We start from the raw sequence: 12,931 nt of genomic DNA, 5'->3' as shown, positions 1-12,931 counted from the left end.
CTCCTCTTTTGATTAATGTGAAACTTATGTGTGAGAATTAAATTGTCTTGAAATGGGAATGGTACGAGTGTAAAAGGAGGTGTATCGAGTCATCTTGTCTTTCTCTTTTTTATGTATCTGTTGGGGTCTTTTTCTCAGGTTGTCAGGACAAACAAAATCAATGGCAACTATAAGATCTGATGCGGAATAAGAGGAATATGTGAGTTGTAAAAAGGAGACATTATAAAACAAGGAGGAAGCTCGGCCGTGAGAGTGTAGCAGATTAAGGAGAAGATGGCCCCTAAAAATAAGTCTTTGAGTTGGCAGATGATGGGGGGGGATTTCTGGCTTTGACCCGGATAGTCCCCTTGGATGGTTGATGATGATGGTAATTAAATGTGTTCTTTATGTCGAGTCAGCATATCCTCACTTTGTTACGGTCGGTCTCTGTAGACCAAGCACTGCCAAGATTCCTGGGCTAATCTGCCAAGTAATTTTCATAAAGTATATTTCTGCAGTTGTTCATCTGCACAGGGCCAAGTCCAAAGATAGCGACTGTGATTTACACAAGGAAGTTCTGTTTTTGTTTGATTTCCTTAAGAAACAGCAGCTTTGCTTTTTTTTAGTCTCTTTTGTTTTATTATCAGAAAGGAATTTTACTCCCACCAGGGTGTGATACCTGATGTGTGTGTGTGTGTGTGTGTGTGTGTGTGTGTGTGTGTGTGTGTGTGTGTGTGTGTGTGTGTGTGTGTGTGTGTGTGTGTGTGTGTCCTTGAACAAGCCTCGTTTCTGAAGCGATACACCTGTTGCTATAAAACGAATATAGCTCTCTGGAAATAGTTGTGTTTAATCTGGTGTTTGTATAGAAAACACCTCCGGAATGTATATGATGGCACTTTGCGCTCCAAAGGGAAAAATTCCAAGAAATGAGTGTGACTCAATGCACCAGATTCTTAGCATTTGTATTATTCAGTGAAAATAATTAAAGTCTCTTCTTTATTTTGCTTCAGTCCTTCAATTATAATAATAATGCCTATAGTATGAAGTAAGTTTTGGTAAATATATAAGTTACAAAAAATGGTAATTTTACAATTTCAACATGTAAGTAGAGGTCTATTCACCACATTTTACACACCACCTCCTTCATTATTTAATCAAAACTATACTTCAAATGCTGTCTTCTTTTTACTTCAAAACATGTTTTTGTTACGTCTTGCGACACCACATTTTTTCCGCCCCCCAACATTTTTTAGACAATGTGTGTAAGTGGCATGATTCACGAAGTGTCGCATGACCCTCGTCAGGTGGATTTTTTACAAGTGATTCACTCATTCACTCTTTGACATCAGTAATTGACATCTGAAAGGAAACATTAGTGACATGTGTTGCAATGTGCCCTGACTCAAGCTGTATTGTTATTTGACTAACATTAGGTAATTGCTGTCTGACATGCTTGCACATTATTCCTGATTTGTTCTGTCAACTGAAAGTGTTTTTTTAATTCTCTCTGTAATTCTTCATATGTGAACAGACACGCCTGCTAAGTCAACAACATTTTAAAACATTTCAAACCATTATGTCTGTACCTACATCTGAAGGTACAGTCCGGTGATGATAGAGAAGGGTTATTGTGTCATTGTGTACGACACAAGTAGTAAAGTATGGTTTCACTGAGGCTCCCGCAAGAGGGTGTCATTTAATTTGCTTTATGGGTGAGAGTTACAATTCTGCAAATACTAAAAAGATCATTAAAAAAAACATGAACAAATAAAGGGACATTATTCCTTTTCTTTGTAGTGCAGGCTGCTGTGAGCCTCATATTGCAGCTCCAAGTGTACTGCACATACCCCACAGCTCAAGATCGTGGCCCATCCTTCATTTATTAGCTCTGGCGACAGTTAGCTTAGCTTAGCATAAAGACTGGAAACAGAGGGAAACAGCTAACCTGGCTGTATCATAAAGTAACAAAACCCACCTACCCTTTGGTTTTTGTTAACAAACAGATGCAACATGTTACTCAGTGAGCTCAAGAGATGCAGAGTTTCACTTTGAGACAATGCAAGGCTAGCTGTTTCCGCGTTTTCAGTCTTTAGGCTAAGCTAAGCTAACCGCCTACTGTCTCCAAACATATATTTAAAGCGCAAATGTGAGTGTAGCACCAATCTTCATGTCTACCGATCAACAATGAAGTGAAAAATGATGCCTGCACAAGATTGTCACTATCTCTGTTCATCAAAGTGTCATGCATTTTTTCCGATGAGTCTTACACCCTTCCTGGTCTTAGGTCATTTCCCAAATATGCAGAAATTGAATGGACGTGCCCAAAGTTTAAATCTGGAAAATGGCTCAAATGTGAGCGTGTGGCAGTAGCTAGCAAAACTAAAGATTCATTAGAGTAGTAGTAGTAGATACTGAGCTTAATCTATTTTGTTTTAGTTTGTCTGGCTATCATTAGTAGCAATGCTGCTCTAAATGGCAAAAATAGTAGTAGTTCAGAGTGACCCGTGTCCCCTTAGCCTGGTTCTACCAAAGCAACACATCAAAAGGGAGGATCACAACATGCCAGACACAAGGCTGAAAACACACTGGAGCTGGAGTCTTGATCGTCTCCAGAAGCATCAGTTATGAAGTCTGTTTCCAAATGCTAACTCTGCAAATAGATGCACTCGACTGCACACTGTTTACAATTCACTTTTTATCTGAGATACGGTAAGACAATTAATCCATTATTCTGGACTAAAGTGATCAATAATACTTGAGATGCAGAGTTTCACTTTGAGACAAAGCAAGGCTAGCTGTTTCCCCCTGTTGCCAGTCTTTAGGCTAAGCTAAGCTAACCGCCTACTGTCTCCAAACTCATATTTGAAGCGCAAATGTGAGTGTGGCATTAATCTTCACATCTAATGCTCAACAAGAAAGTGAAAAATGCTGCCTGAACAAGATTGTTACTTGTGCAGGCAGCACAAGCAGGTGTTTTGTAAAGTAGTATAACATCTCCCCCTACAGGAGGGACACAACCACTGAACCTCACAGTTGGGACATGTTCCTCTGCCTGAGCCAAAGCAAACCACATTGTGTTACACTGTGGTGACCTTGTCTCACATCCTCGGTCTGAAATAAGCTGATATGAACACAGTCCTGATGTGTGATGACGGTTGAGAAACAAGTTGGTTGATTCATTGCAGAGGTTCAGGTTGAGGATGGATCACAATCAACTTGCAGGAGTGAATATTTACACATCAATATTAACAGATTCTCCACAAACATGCATCGACTCTGAGGAGTTGCAGCAACTTGGTGGCTGTTGTATTGTTTCAGCTGGTTGAGTTGAAGAGGGAGAGGAACAATAAAGGCCAATAACAATAATGAAGCTGTCAGGAGTGAAAAGGAGGCAAGGCTGGTGAAGTGATACAGGCCAGCCCAAGTCCCAAATCCTTCATTTATTCATTCGCTTTAGTTTACAGACAAATTGAATAACACATACAAAAACAACAAAAATGTAAAGGTGCTAAAACAGAATAAGACATAACTGCATTATGAGTGCGGGAGCAGCAGCGGTAAGATAATCTGTAATGCACTTCTTTGTTTAAGAGGATATATTTACAACACTGTGCTGTTATTCCTAAGTAGTACAGGATACTTAACAACATTCACTTTTCAGCAAGGTGCAGCAGTGAAGTTCCGAAAAAGTTCATAGAGTTTTTGCTTTCCAGTCTCTGAGAATCAGTGTTTTGGTTAACAATTCCTATTAATCAGTGTTGTTTGTATAAGACTTCAGAACATCCCAAAACAATATAAGCTATGTGCGCATGTCATCGATTTTGTGCAACACTTTGTTGCTGGTTCCTTGCTAATAGAAGAGAACATCAAGTTTAATTTTCTGTGACTACTATGTTTTTTTGTAATGAGGTGCTGAAATCAGTGACTCAGTCATCCATCACATCTTCCACCCACAGCTGCCTCAGGGGGACAATCAACTGAACAGAAACAATGTCTCCCACTGGATTGTCAGTGTTTATGTGTTTGATTCTGGAGATATAATATTTTCTCCCATAAAGGAAGCTCACAACTCAGCTGGGTTGTTGGCAGTCCACTGTTCATAACATCACCACTACGCCTAACTGTGTGGTCCTGACTGTACAGCCTTTACAACGGCTGCAAATAAACATTTTGCTTACATTATAGTGAAGTTACACATTGAATTCAAAACGTGAGAACTGTAATATTTTCAGACCAGTTTTAAGCCATATTTTAGCAATTCACTTGACAGATACTTTTCCAAAAGAGGAAGGCCATCTAATATGATCAATGATTTTTGCTTTGTTTGAGATTATGAGAGTCAAATAACAGACATCTATTTAAAAATCCAGGACTTTGATACACTGTAAAATATCACAGCTCTGCTTAGTTATGTCCATTTACTTCTTCTCTTTAATTCAAAGGGCTCTGACAAGTTTTAGATTGTGTACTTAACTGTTCAAGTAAAACTTAGTTAAATATACAGTAATGCCTTGTGTTGACTTTTTTATTTGTTAGAGTTCATTTAATGGAGTGGACAAAAATAAATAAATAAATGCTGCCATGTTTGAGTTTTAGGGAAAGTCCTTTTTAAACCATGGCCATGTTGAAGCCTTCAGCATAATCTGATATATAAACACTGCCGAAAAGTGTGGAAACCTATTTCCGTCCAGAAAATACAAAAAATAAGATGAAAATGTAGCTGTGATAATACAAATATTCCCATGATAAATCCTAATTATGAGATAGAAAGTCAAAAGTTGAGAACATTGGGCTGTCTTGGCTTAGCTTAGACAATGTCCATTACCCACATGTTGCTTTCTACAACTTGGTTCATTTCCTGTCAAAGATCTTGGTCAACAGGTCTTCTCTGAAATCCCTGAAGGTGTGTGACGCTGACTGGTCCCGTTCTTTCCTGTGACCAAATCTGATCACAGACTCACAATCACCCAATATTTTAAAACAATCATGTTATGTGACTGCTGCAGTCTCCAGCTGTGTACGAAGTGGTTTTCAGGTACAGCATGACGTCCTCGTCTCCATGCAGTCTGCTGCTCCTCCCCAACGCCTGGTGTCCTTTCTGTGTTCTTTCTCTAAGAACCAAACAAAATGACAAATCAGATCATTAAATGGGCTGCAATGTCAGATCAGGTATTCTGAACTTCTGGACATCAGAGACAGTAATATTCAGTGTAAATCACACTGAATGGTGACTGAATGTCTGGCTCTATAAAACATCATATACTATAAATGTATGATTTTTTAAGAAGTTTATAAAGAAGCTAAAGAGGTTACTGAACTCAAAATGTTTAAGGTTTTAATTATTCAACATTAACCAAAACGCAGCCGATAATGAGAAGAATATCTGACCTCAGAGAGTCAGCACAGAGAAGATGTCGTTTTAGTTCTGTGGCTTTCTCTCCTTCCAACATGTTATCCATGGAGGCCACATATCTACCGGTGTGTAACAAATAAAAACAGCCGTCTGAACATGCAGCACAATAACACACTTTTATAGATGGTTTAGTTATCTTCAAAGCAAGCAGTGACCCAAGGAAGTGGAAGTTAGAATAATGTAAACGACATATTCCAGTGCAGTAGGTGGCGCTATTTGCTTAAAAGTTGACATTGTAATCTGCTAAAAACTCAAAGAAAATGACACGCAACCGTTTTTCTGTGAACCACCTACAATTGATGGCTGTCCTTGACACAGCAGCAACTGTGCTTGAGCATGTTTTTGCACAAAATAAACGTAATATTTCATATGCAAGATGGCGCCGCAGATGGCAGCCTCGGTACTCCGCTCCCTCATACTTTTCCTCTTTTTGTTTTCTAATGTCTTATTTTTTCTGGTCTCTCTTTATATTTATCTTTTATATCTAGCTTGAAAATAAGTATGAAGCGCAGAATCCTGCGTCAAATTCCATGTATGTGAGAATGTATATGGCCATTAAAGCTGATTCTGATGTTCAAGTTTGCTGGTGACTCACAAGTTCACCTGTAACCAAAGTACTACATAACTCAAAGACATGCCTCACACGCTATTGCTGTAACTGTAAAGTGCTGGCCTGTGTATCCATAACTTTACCAGACAGGCTTCAACAAAAAAGATATACAAAATAGTGTCAAATAGGTTTGAAAAGCCTCTGCATCTAGTAGTGGGTAATAATTAACATGTAGTCATGCAATGTTTTTGATAACAACAAAAATTGATTGTGGGTACAAACAGTGGAGGTGCTACTGCGACAGTAACATTGCATTCCGCCGGCGAAGAAGAAGAAACCCCGGAAGTAAGCTATGTTTTGTATTTTTGTCGCGGCGGGAACGGCCCACCGAGGACGTAAACAAACTAACGCGAATCTTTGTACATCCATGAACGCTATATGGCAAGTTTAAACTCCAATATATGCTACAAGCAGTGTTTAAGTTGTATGCAACGTGTATGACTTGATGTCATAATTAGGCTTGAACTCTCTCCAAACTTAAACGGGCTAAGTCAAAGCTAATCGTGCTAACCAGGCTTAGTTACAATAATCAACGGAAAACCTTTTCCCAGCTGCTCATAGAACTTAGACTTTTTGCTTGGTACTTAGCGGTCAAATGTTTGTTCTCATAACGTTAGTTGCATTATAACACAACACTACCGTTGATGTTTAATATTTGATGCGGTCTTCTCTATAATTCCCTCTCCTCCATCAGGTGAGACATGTTGACCATAAAGTCCAAAAAGCAGGATACTTCCAAACAGCGGGATGCTGCCAAATCTAACATCTCCCCAGTTCTGTTCATGACCGTGGACGGTGAGCCCATGACTTTCTTCCTGCGACCGGGTCCTGTCAAACGCAAGCTCCAGCCGCTCATCACAGCTGGGGCAGGGCTGTTATGCAATGTGCAGCAGCCAGGAGCGATCCTGCTGATAGATCCAGAGGAAAGAGCCGTTATTCCTGAATCCAGTGCCCACTGGTAGGTACAGGACTGGGACGCCATTAGAAAGTGTGCATGTCAGGGGAAATGTGTCTCGCCTACTCAATTGATGAAATGAAACCATGCAAAACTTTGGTGTGGTTTTCATGGTTCTTTTCAGCCACGTTATCTGTCATATTTTGACCTTTGATAATAATTATAACTATTTATATAGCACCTTTTTAAAGACAAAGTTTATGACGTGCTCTACAGAAAAGCAAAGCATTTTTTCATTACTGATATTGACAATATCAATATTGATATTGATATCATTCATGAGCCTGAGGGTCATTCATGAAGGCAATACCGTTATGCAAACCTTATCTTCTCAGGTAGCTCGTTCCAAAGTCATTTAAAGCTTCTCCACACATATATGTTTACATCTCAATTATTATATATAATAGATGTAAATAAGATACACCTAAACTTTGCACAGTCTGTCTCATACAGTAGCTGCTGTTTGTGCGCTGCCAGTCCTCTAAGGCTCATTAAAATAATGCCTACCCAGGTTAGACAATTTAACTACATGTTGTTCTGTTAAAGGGAACTTTTATACTGTTACTGGGAAAATTTTACATACTATATTAAAATGTTTTACTATATTACGTTTTATTCATATTATTTAATGACACTGCATTAGAAAAAGCTGAAACATTGCCATGTAGATGTATGTGATCAGTTAGATGATTGACTTTGTAAGTAACTTAAAAAATATTCAGGAAATGAAGTGGCTGTTTTCTCAGGTTCGTGTCCACCCAGTACATTCTTGACTGTATTGAGAAGGATGAACAGCTGAATTTAGAGGACTACAGGTTACATCCTGAAGTGGTGCCGAGACAGTCTGCTAGACTCAACAACAACAAAGAGATCTCAACTGGACTCTCAGGAGGTATGATGAAAAGCCCTAAGCCCTAAGTTGAAAAAAATAGTTGTTGGAAAAAGCTGTTGTATTAGCCATACAATGTATTATTACATTTCTGTCATTCATTCATTATGATTAGGCAGGACGGCCTACACCGCTGAAGAGGATGCTGCCATTTTGACTTATGTCAGCAAGCACATGACAGAAACTGGAGGAAACCGGCTTTGGCAAGAGATGGAGAAGCAGCGCGTGACGACTCGCAGCTGGCAAGGAATGAAAAAACATTATCAGGTGCTACTGGCAAAGAGACAGTCAGAGGTTGTGGATGTGGGAACAATAGAAGAAGACACCAAAACAGCAGAGAGCGAGACCAAAGTAATTTACCTAAAATTTATTTTGTCATATACATATATCTCTGTTGAGAGGCACAGATTATAGTGCAACTGTACAAGTGCCAGTTCTCACCGCTACCAACAATTTGTGTGTCCAAACCAGGGAAACAATGGAGTTATTACCAGTGGCTTTGTTATTTAGCTTTTACTAGACATACCGGTGACCCAAGTTGTGTTTCAGATGTTGGCTGTTAAGATATGAAACATTTTATACAAAAAGTAAATCAAGATAATATTATAATGGCAAGATCCTGTCAATAAAAATCATTTTTAATACTACCACTGGGTGGCACCCAACAAAATAAATCAAATGTACGCACTGTTGCTTTTATTTTCTAAGTAATATGATTATCATGTAAACACATCCAACAGACTTCATTCACATTCTATTGACATACAAATTAATCTTTAGAATACTTCAAAAGTACTCATAGTTGTATTTTTATGAACAAGATGTCTGAAGTTTCTCCTTCGTTCACCACTAGGCAGAAGACAATCAAGAGACAGATGTTCAAAAAAACTCCAGTGCGGAAGACTCTGCTTCTCCTCAGATGCATTCAACAGAAACAGACCCAACAAAGGTACAAACCAGAACTCACTGGCAGAAACAATCACCACTTTTAAACTATTGACCTGTAAGTTTGCATGTGATGTATTAATACATTCAAAGGAGCAGAACTGAACACAACAGATTTGGTGTCTCCACAGATAGGTGCCCAGTTCACTCCATCTGAAAGCCCAGAAACAGAAATGGTCGAAGCTCAAACATCCATCCCTTCCCGAGAGGAAGTACAACATGTGGACCCAGAGACAGATAAACAACCAGCTGAAAGCACACAGGTAGAGCCTGTAGAAGCTGAAACATGTAATGAGCCCCAACCTGAGGGACCTTGTTTGGACCCACAGGCGGATGCCCAACCTGTTTCAGCTGACAGTGCAGAACCAGAAACGGAAGAACCACAAACAATTATTTCCCCACCAAAAAAGAATGTGCCAGAGGATTCTCCTCTAGCTGAGCCTGAGGGTCTGCCTGACACCTTTTCTCAGAAAGAGAAGCAGAAAGTATCCTCCAATCGGGAACAGCCACCACGTCGATTCAGACGGAGGCAGCTTGTGATCGAAATGTCTTCCTCACCTGAACCGTATGGCAAACAACTCAGATCATCAACAACTTCTCCAGGGAGACTATCATTATCTCCTCAACCCTCAAAGAAAACAAAATCAGCCGATAAATCTAATCCTCAAATGGACACAACAGTAGAACAGCCACCTTCTAAGAGAGCCAGGGGAAAGAGTGTGGCAGAACATCAACAGGAGGAGAGTAGACAGGCTGCCGTCCTTGTAATGGCACAAGCAGGTTTGTTATAACTACATCAACTGGGGCACAAAACACATAGAAGGCATCTTAATATGTTTACGAGCTTTAATGCAACAGAATTAAGTTAAATGTTAAACCACAGGCAGATTGGGAAGATCTCATTCTACCTTCATCTCTGTTTTGCAGATACAGAGTCTAATTCAGTGCCACACAAAGGAGGGAAGAAGAAAGAAAAGAGAAAGTTAGGATTTCTAGAAATGGCTACTAAAGAGTTTGAAGATGGAAGTGAGGTAAGACAACAGAGAATAGCTATGTGTGACACCGTGAGTATTCTGTGTGTGACCCAATCCCAATCTCCCCCCTTTACGGACTCACAGACTTTTAGGCGCACTCCTGCAAAGTCCTTGAGGGTTTAGGGGCGTCCCATTGTCAAATTATGGAGTGCCTGAGAGTGCTGTAGCGGGTATTTTGAACCCTTTATGAACCATTTCTGTAAGTCAGCATTAGATGCTGATTTTGCATAAGGGAATTACCCACAATGCATTGCAATGTGAGGTTAAACACGCAGTTCCCAATGGAAAATGGAGATGTAAAAAAACAAAAACAAAGAGGCACGTGGGCATTTAGCCCAATAAAATACCTTTACAACATTGTTTAAAAAAAAAAAAAACTCCATAACATTGACATGAATTAGACGAATGCAAGCAGAAAATATATATTTATTTACATTCGTCATAATATATATGATATAATAATTTAAAATGACTTCTCATCTCGTGAGGAAGATGTTCAAATCGGTGAATAAAAAGTATAATATAAATAGACAATTGTACACAATATTTCTTTATGTATTTACACCAGTTCAAGCCCTCACAGCCTCTCAAACTCAAACACTTAGCAGCTGACGTCAGTCAGTCCCTGAGGTTTCAGGTCTTGAGGGTTTAGGGTGGAGTTTGGGATTGGGATAGTCCTTTTCGAGTAGGAACCTTCCTGACTGAGGGAAATGACCCGGAAGTACCTCAGTGGCCGCCATGATAAGTGCTGGTCGAATTCTCCCGATCGTCTTCATGACGCAACACTGTAAGAACACAGATGAAGATTTTAAGATGCTTATTGTGGTTCGAAATGGACTACAACATTGTAGTTTCACCGTTGCAGACTGACGTCGCGTCATAACTTCGTCGCTTAGTGAAAGTGGAGTCGGATTCTCTAAACACCGCGGTTGTCTTTTTTCTAACCCCTCATGAATTCTCCTTCCCATCTTTTCTTGACCCTGTGACTTTCCACAGAGGTCAAGGAAAAGTGCTTAGGGTTAGACGTTAGGAGGTGATTATTTGACTATTTGACCGCAGCCTCTGTCTTTGCAGTGTTTCCTGATTGTTTAGTCCCTTCACCTGCTAACTTTCCAGACTCCTCCCTCCTCATGTGCCTTCCCCCCTTTGTAATTGTAAAGCCTCGCCCTCATTGTTTCCACCAGTGCCTTGTTGCCTGTCTTCCCTTGTGTATTTAGTCTGTCTTTCACTTGTCAGTTGCAGGATTGTATTCGTTGTCTCACATGTGTGTACGTCGCCTTCGAGCTGTAGTTTTCTGGTGCTTGTTTCCCATACCAGCCTTTATCTTTGTGACTTTGTTTAGTAAAAGACCTGTTTGAGTCTCTGCCTCTCACACTATGTCATCAACAAATTATTTCAGCTCTAGCAGCTATTTTCTTTTGCTTCAACGCTGAAATCTATTTGCTCAAAGGTTCACCTCCACAAATATAATCCCAATTATTTTGGCTTAACACAAAGGCTGCGTCAATGGACCACCATATGTTTTTGACATGGAAAAATCCTGATTTGTTCTTTAAATATTTCAATTCTTATGTTCCCATCTCTAAGTCTGATGAAGATGGAAGTCTAGAACTCCAAAACCCGACTGAAACGGCCACGATGCAATCCACATCAACAGGGCCTCCGAGTCCAACTTCAGAAACAGCTGCAGATGTTTTCATGCTGTCCAACCCTGAACATGTACCCAGCCCACAGAAGAACATGCAGGTGGCCGAGGCCAGCACCTTCCTGCCTAAGACGGGCTGCCCTGAACCTGCGGCCAATGAGGCCGCCGATGCAGCCTCCAAGGCCCACCTGTTCATATTTGACAGGGAATCTCAGGAGGACTCTCAGTCCATTATTGATGGTAATCCAGTCGCTCTTTGGAAACCACAGACAACAGTGAACAAAGATGCGGCACTTTCACTGACCCAGGTCCAGTTGGAAGAGGACAAGCAGCGACTCAAAATGATGATGAACCAGACTAACCAAGTGAGGACTGTGGTGCAGTAGAAGCATCCAAAATATGCTTTTTTTATTCTTGGTTATATTCTGTTTGGTGTCTTTAATCTCCTCTAAATATTTTTGTTTCAGGACTTAGTCAGTGTGACCAAAGCCCTGTTGAAGACCAGCGGAGACTTCTCTGCGGCTCTGGATCTGCTTTTAAATCCCTCCTTCTTTTCAGGACCAATTTGGAATCTCTGTGACGATGGTCTTTTGTTCTCAGCTGATCCTGCGGTCCGACAGCAACTACAAGAGAAATACGGCGAGCAGGGCGTGGCCAAAAGAATTGTGTTCCTTGAGGTAGAGAGATGAAATTGAAAGAGAGGTTATTACAAAAGAGAATAGGAGATCAGGACATTAAGAGTAAACTCATCCATTATGCTCCCGAAACAAGTGTGAAATGTGTGAGCTGGTTTGCTAATATTAATATTGTGTCCCTCTGCTTTTATTGCTGCTTCCCTTGACTAACTTTGAAGAGATGAAATCAGAAACATTGAACAGAGGGTTTAATTATTAAACATTTTAGGTAGATTAAGTAAAATAATTCTCTATACCTTTGTGAAAAGAATCGTTTAATGTGTTCAGAATGAAAATACTGTTTGTTTTTTTAATTTGTTGTATGTTTACTTTTAAATTGCACAAAAGTTTTCTTATCAATTAAAAATACATGATTTACATTATTACATATGTCATGTTATTGTGTTGCTGCTTAAGTGAACAAATTGCAATATAATGGTTAAAAGAAAAATTACACTTTGAGCCGTGTCTGAGAGCAGGATATCTAAATGCTTTAAAAAAGCTTTTTTCACAGAAGACATGTACACTTGTCATAGTAGGAAAAACACAGGTGTGAATGATCAAATTGATGAAGGCTCGATTCCATTCAGCTTCTTTGATTGCAGTGTTGTTGTTCTATTCAACTGTCCCTCACTGGGACAGTTGAATAGAACAGAGCCATCGTTACTGGAGTTGGTAACACCTGTGTTTTTCCTCCTGTGACGAGTTAAAACAGGCTGCTGGGAGAAAGGCCTATTGGTTGAGTTTGTGCCCTGAGAGTAAACAAATGGGCCTCTACTACTCTAAA

General features: G+C 39.9%; 1 protein-coding gene across 3 annotated transcripts; it reads left to right on the top strand.

Moving 5' to 3' along the window:
- The first annotated feature begins 6,286 nt into the window (after nucleotides 1-6,286).
- On the top strand, nucleotides 6,287-12,527 carry terf2ip (telomeric repeat binding factor 2, interacting protein). Of its 3 annotated transcripts, XM_068595245.1 has the most exons (10): nucleotides 6,287-6,383; nucleotides 6,697-6,960; nucleotides 7,704-7,849; nucleotides 7,962-8,197; nucleotides 8,700-8,795; nucleotides 8,923-9,054; nucleotides 9,121-9,571; nucleotides 9,719-9,822; nucleotides 11,413-11,835; nucleotides 11,938-12,527. In XM_068595245.1, exons 2-10 carry the CDS (start codon nucleotides 6,704-6,706, stop codon nucleotides 12,157-12,159), a joined length of 2,067 nt encoding a protein of 688 aa, XP_068451346.1. In that variant the 5' UTR covers nucleotides 6,287-6,383; nucleotides 6,697-6,703; the 3' UTR covers nucleotides 12,160-12,527. The 3 variants fall into 3 exon arrangements, with proteins under 3 accessions (XP_068451346.1, XP_068451347.1, XP_068451345.1); XM_068595246.1 differs by having other exon boundaries at nucleotides 7,962-8,113; nucleotides 8,923-9,571; XM_068595244.1 differs by having other exon boundaries at nucleotides 8,923-9,571.
- The last annotated feature ends 404 nt before the right edge of the window (nucleotides 12,528-12,931 follow it).

The sequence above is a fragment of the Clinocottus analis genome, unplaced genomic scaffold (genome assembly GCF_023055335.1).
Source record: "Clinocottus analis isolate CAN_PGR_092001 unplaced genomic scaffold, fCliAna1.0.p SCAF_3, whole genome shotgun sequence".
Classification (NCBI taxonomy): Eukaryota; Metazoa; Chordata; class Actinopteri; order Perciformes; family Cottidae; genus Clinocottus; species Clinocottus analis.
This window is presented reverse-complemented; position numbering and strand designations above follow the sequence as displayed.

What these genes read in the sequence shown, in the direction of transcription:
- terf2ip (XM_068595244.1), top strand. Translation starts at nt 6,704, where the DNA reads ATGTTGACCATAAAGTCCAAAAAGCAGGATACTTCCAAACAGCGGGAT. An exon ending in CAGCAGAGAGCGAGACCAAA is followed by an intron (nt 8,198 to 8,699) that starts GTAATTTACCTA and finishes GTTCACCACTAG; the next exon opens with GCAGAAGACAATCAAGAGAC. An exon ending in AGTTTGAAGATGGAAGTGAG is followed by an intron (nt 9,823 to 11,412) that starts GTAAGACAACAG and finishes CCCATCTCTAAG; the next exon opens with TCTGATGAAGATGGAAGTCT.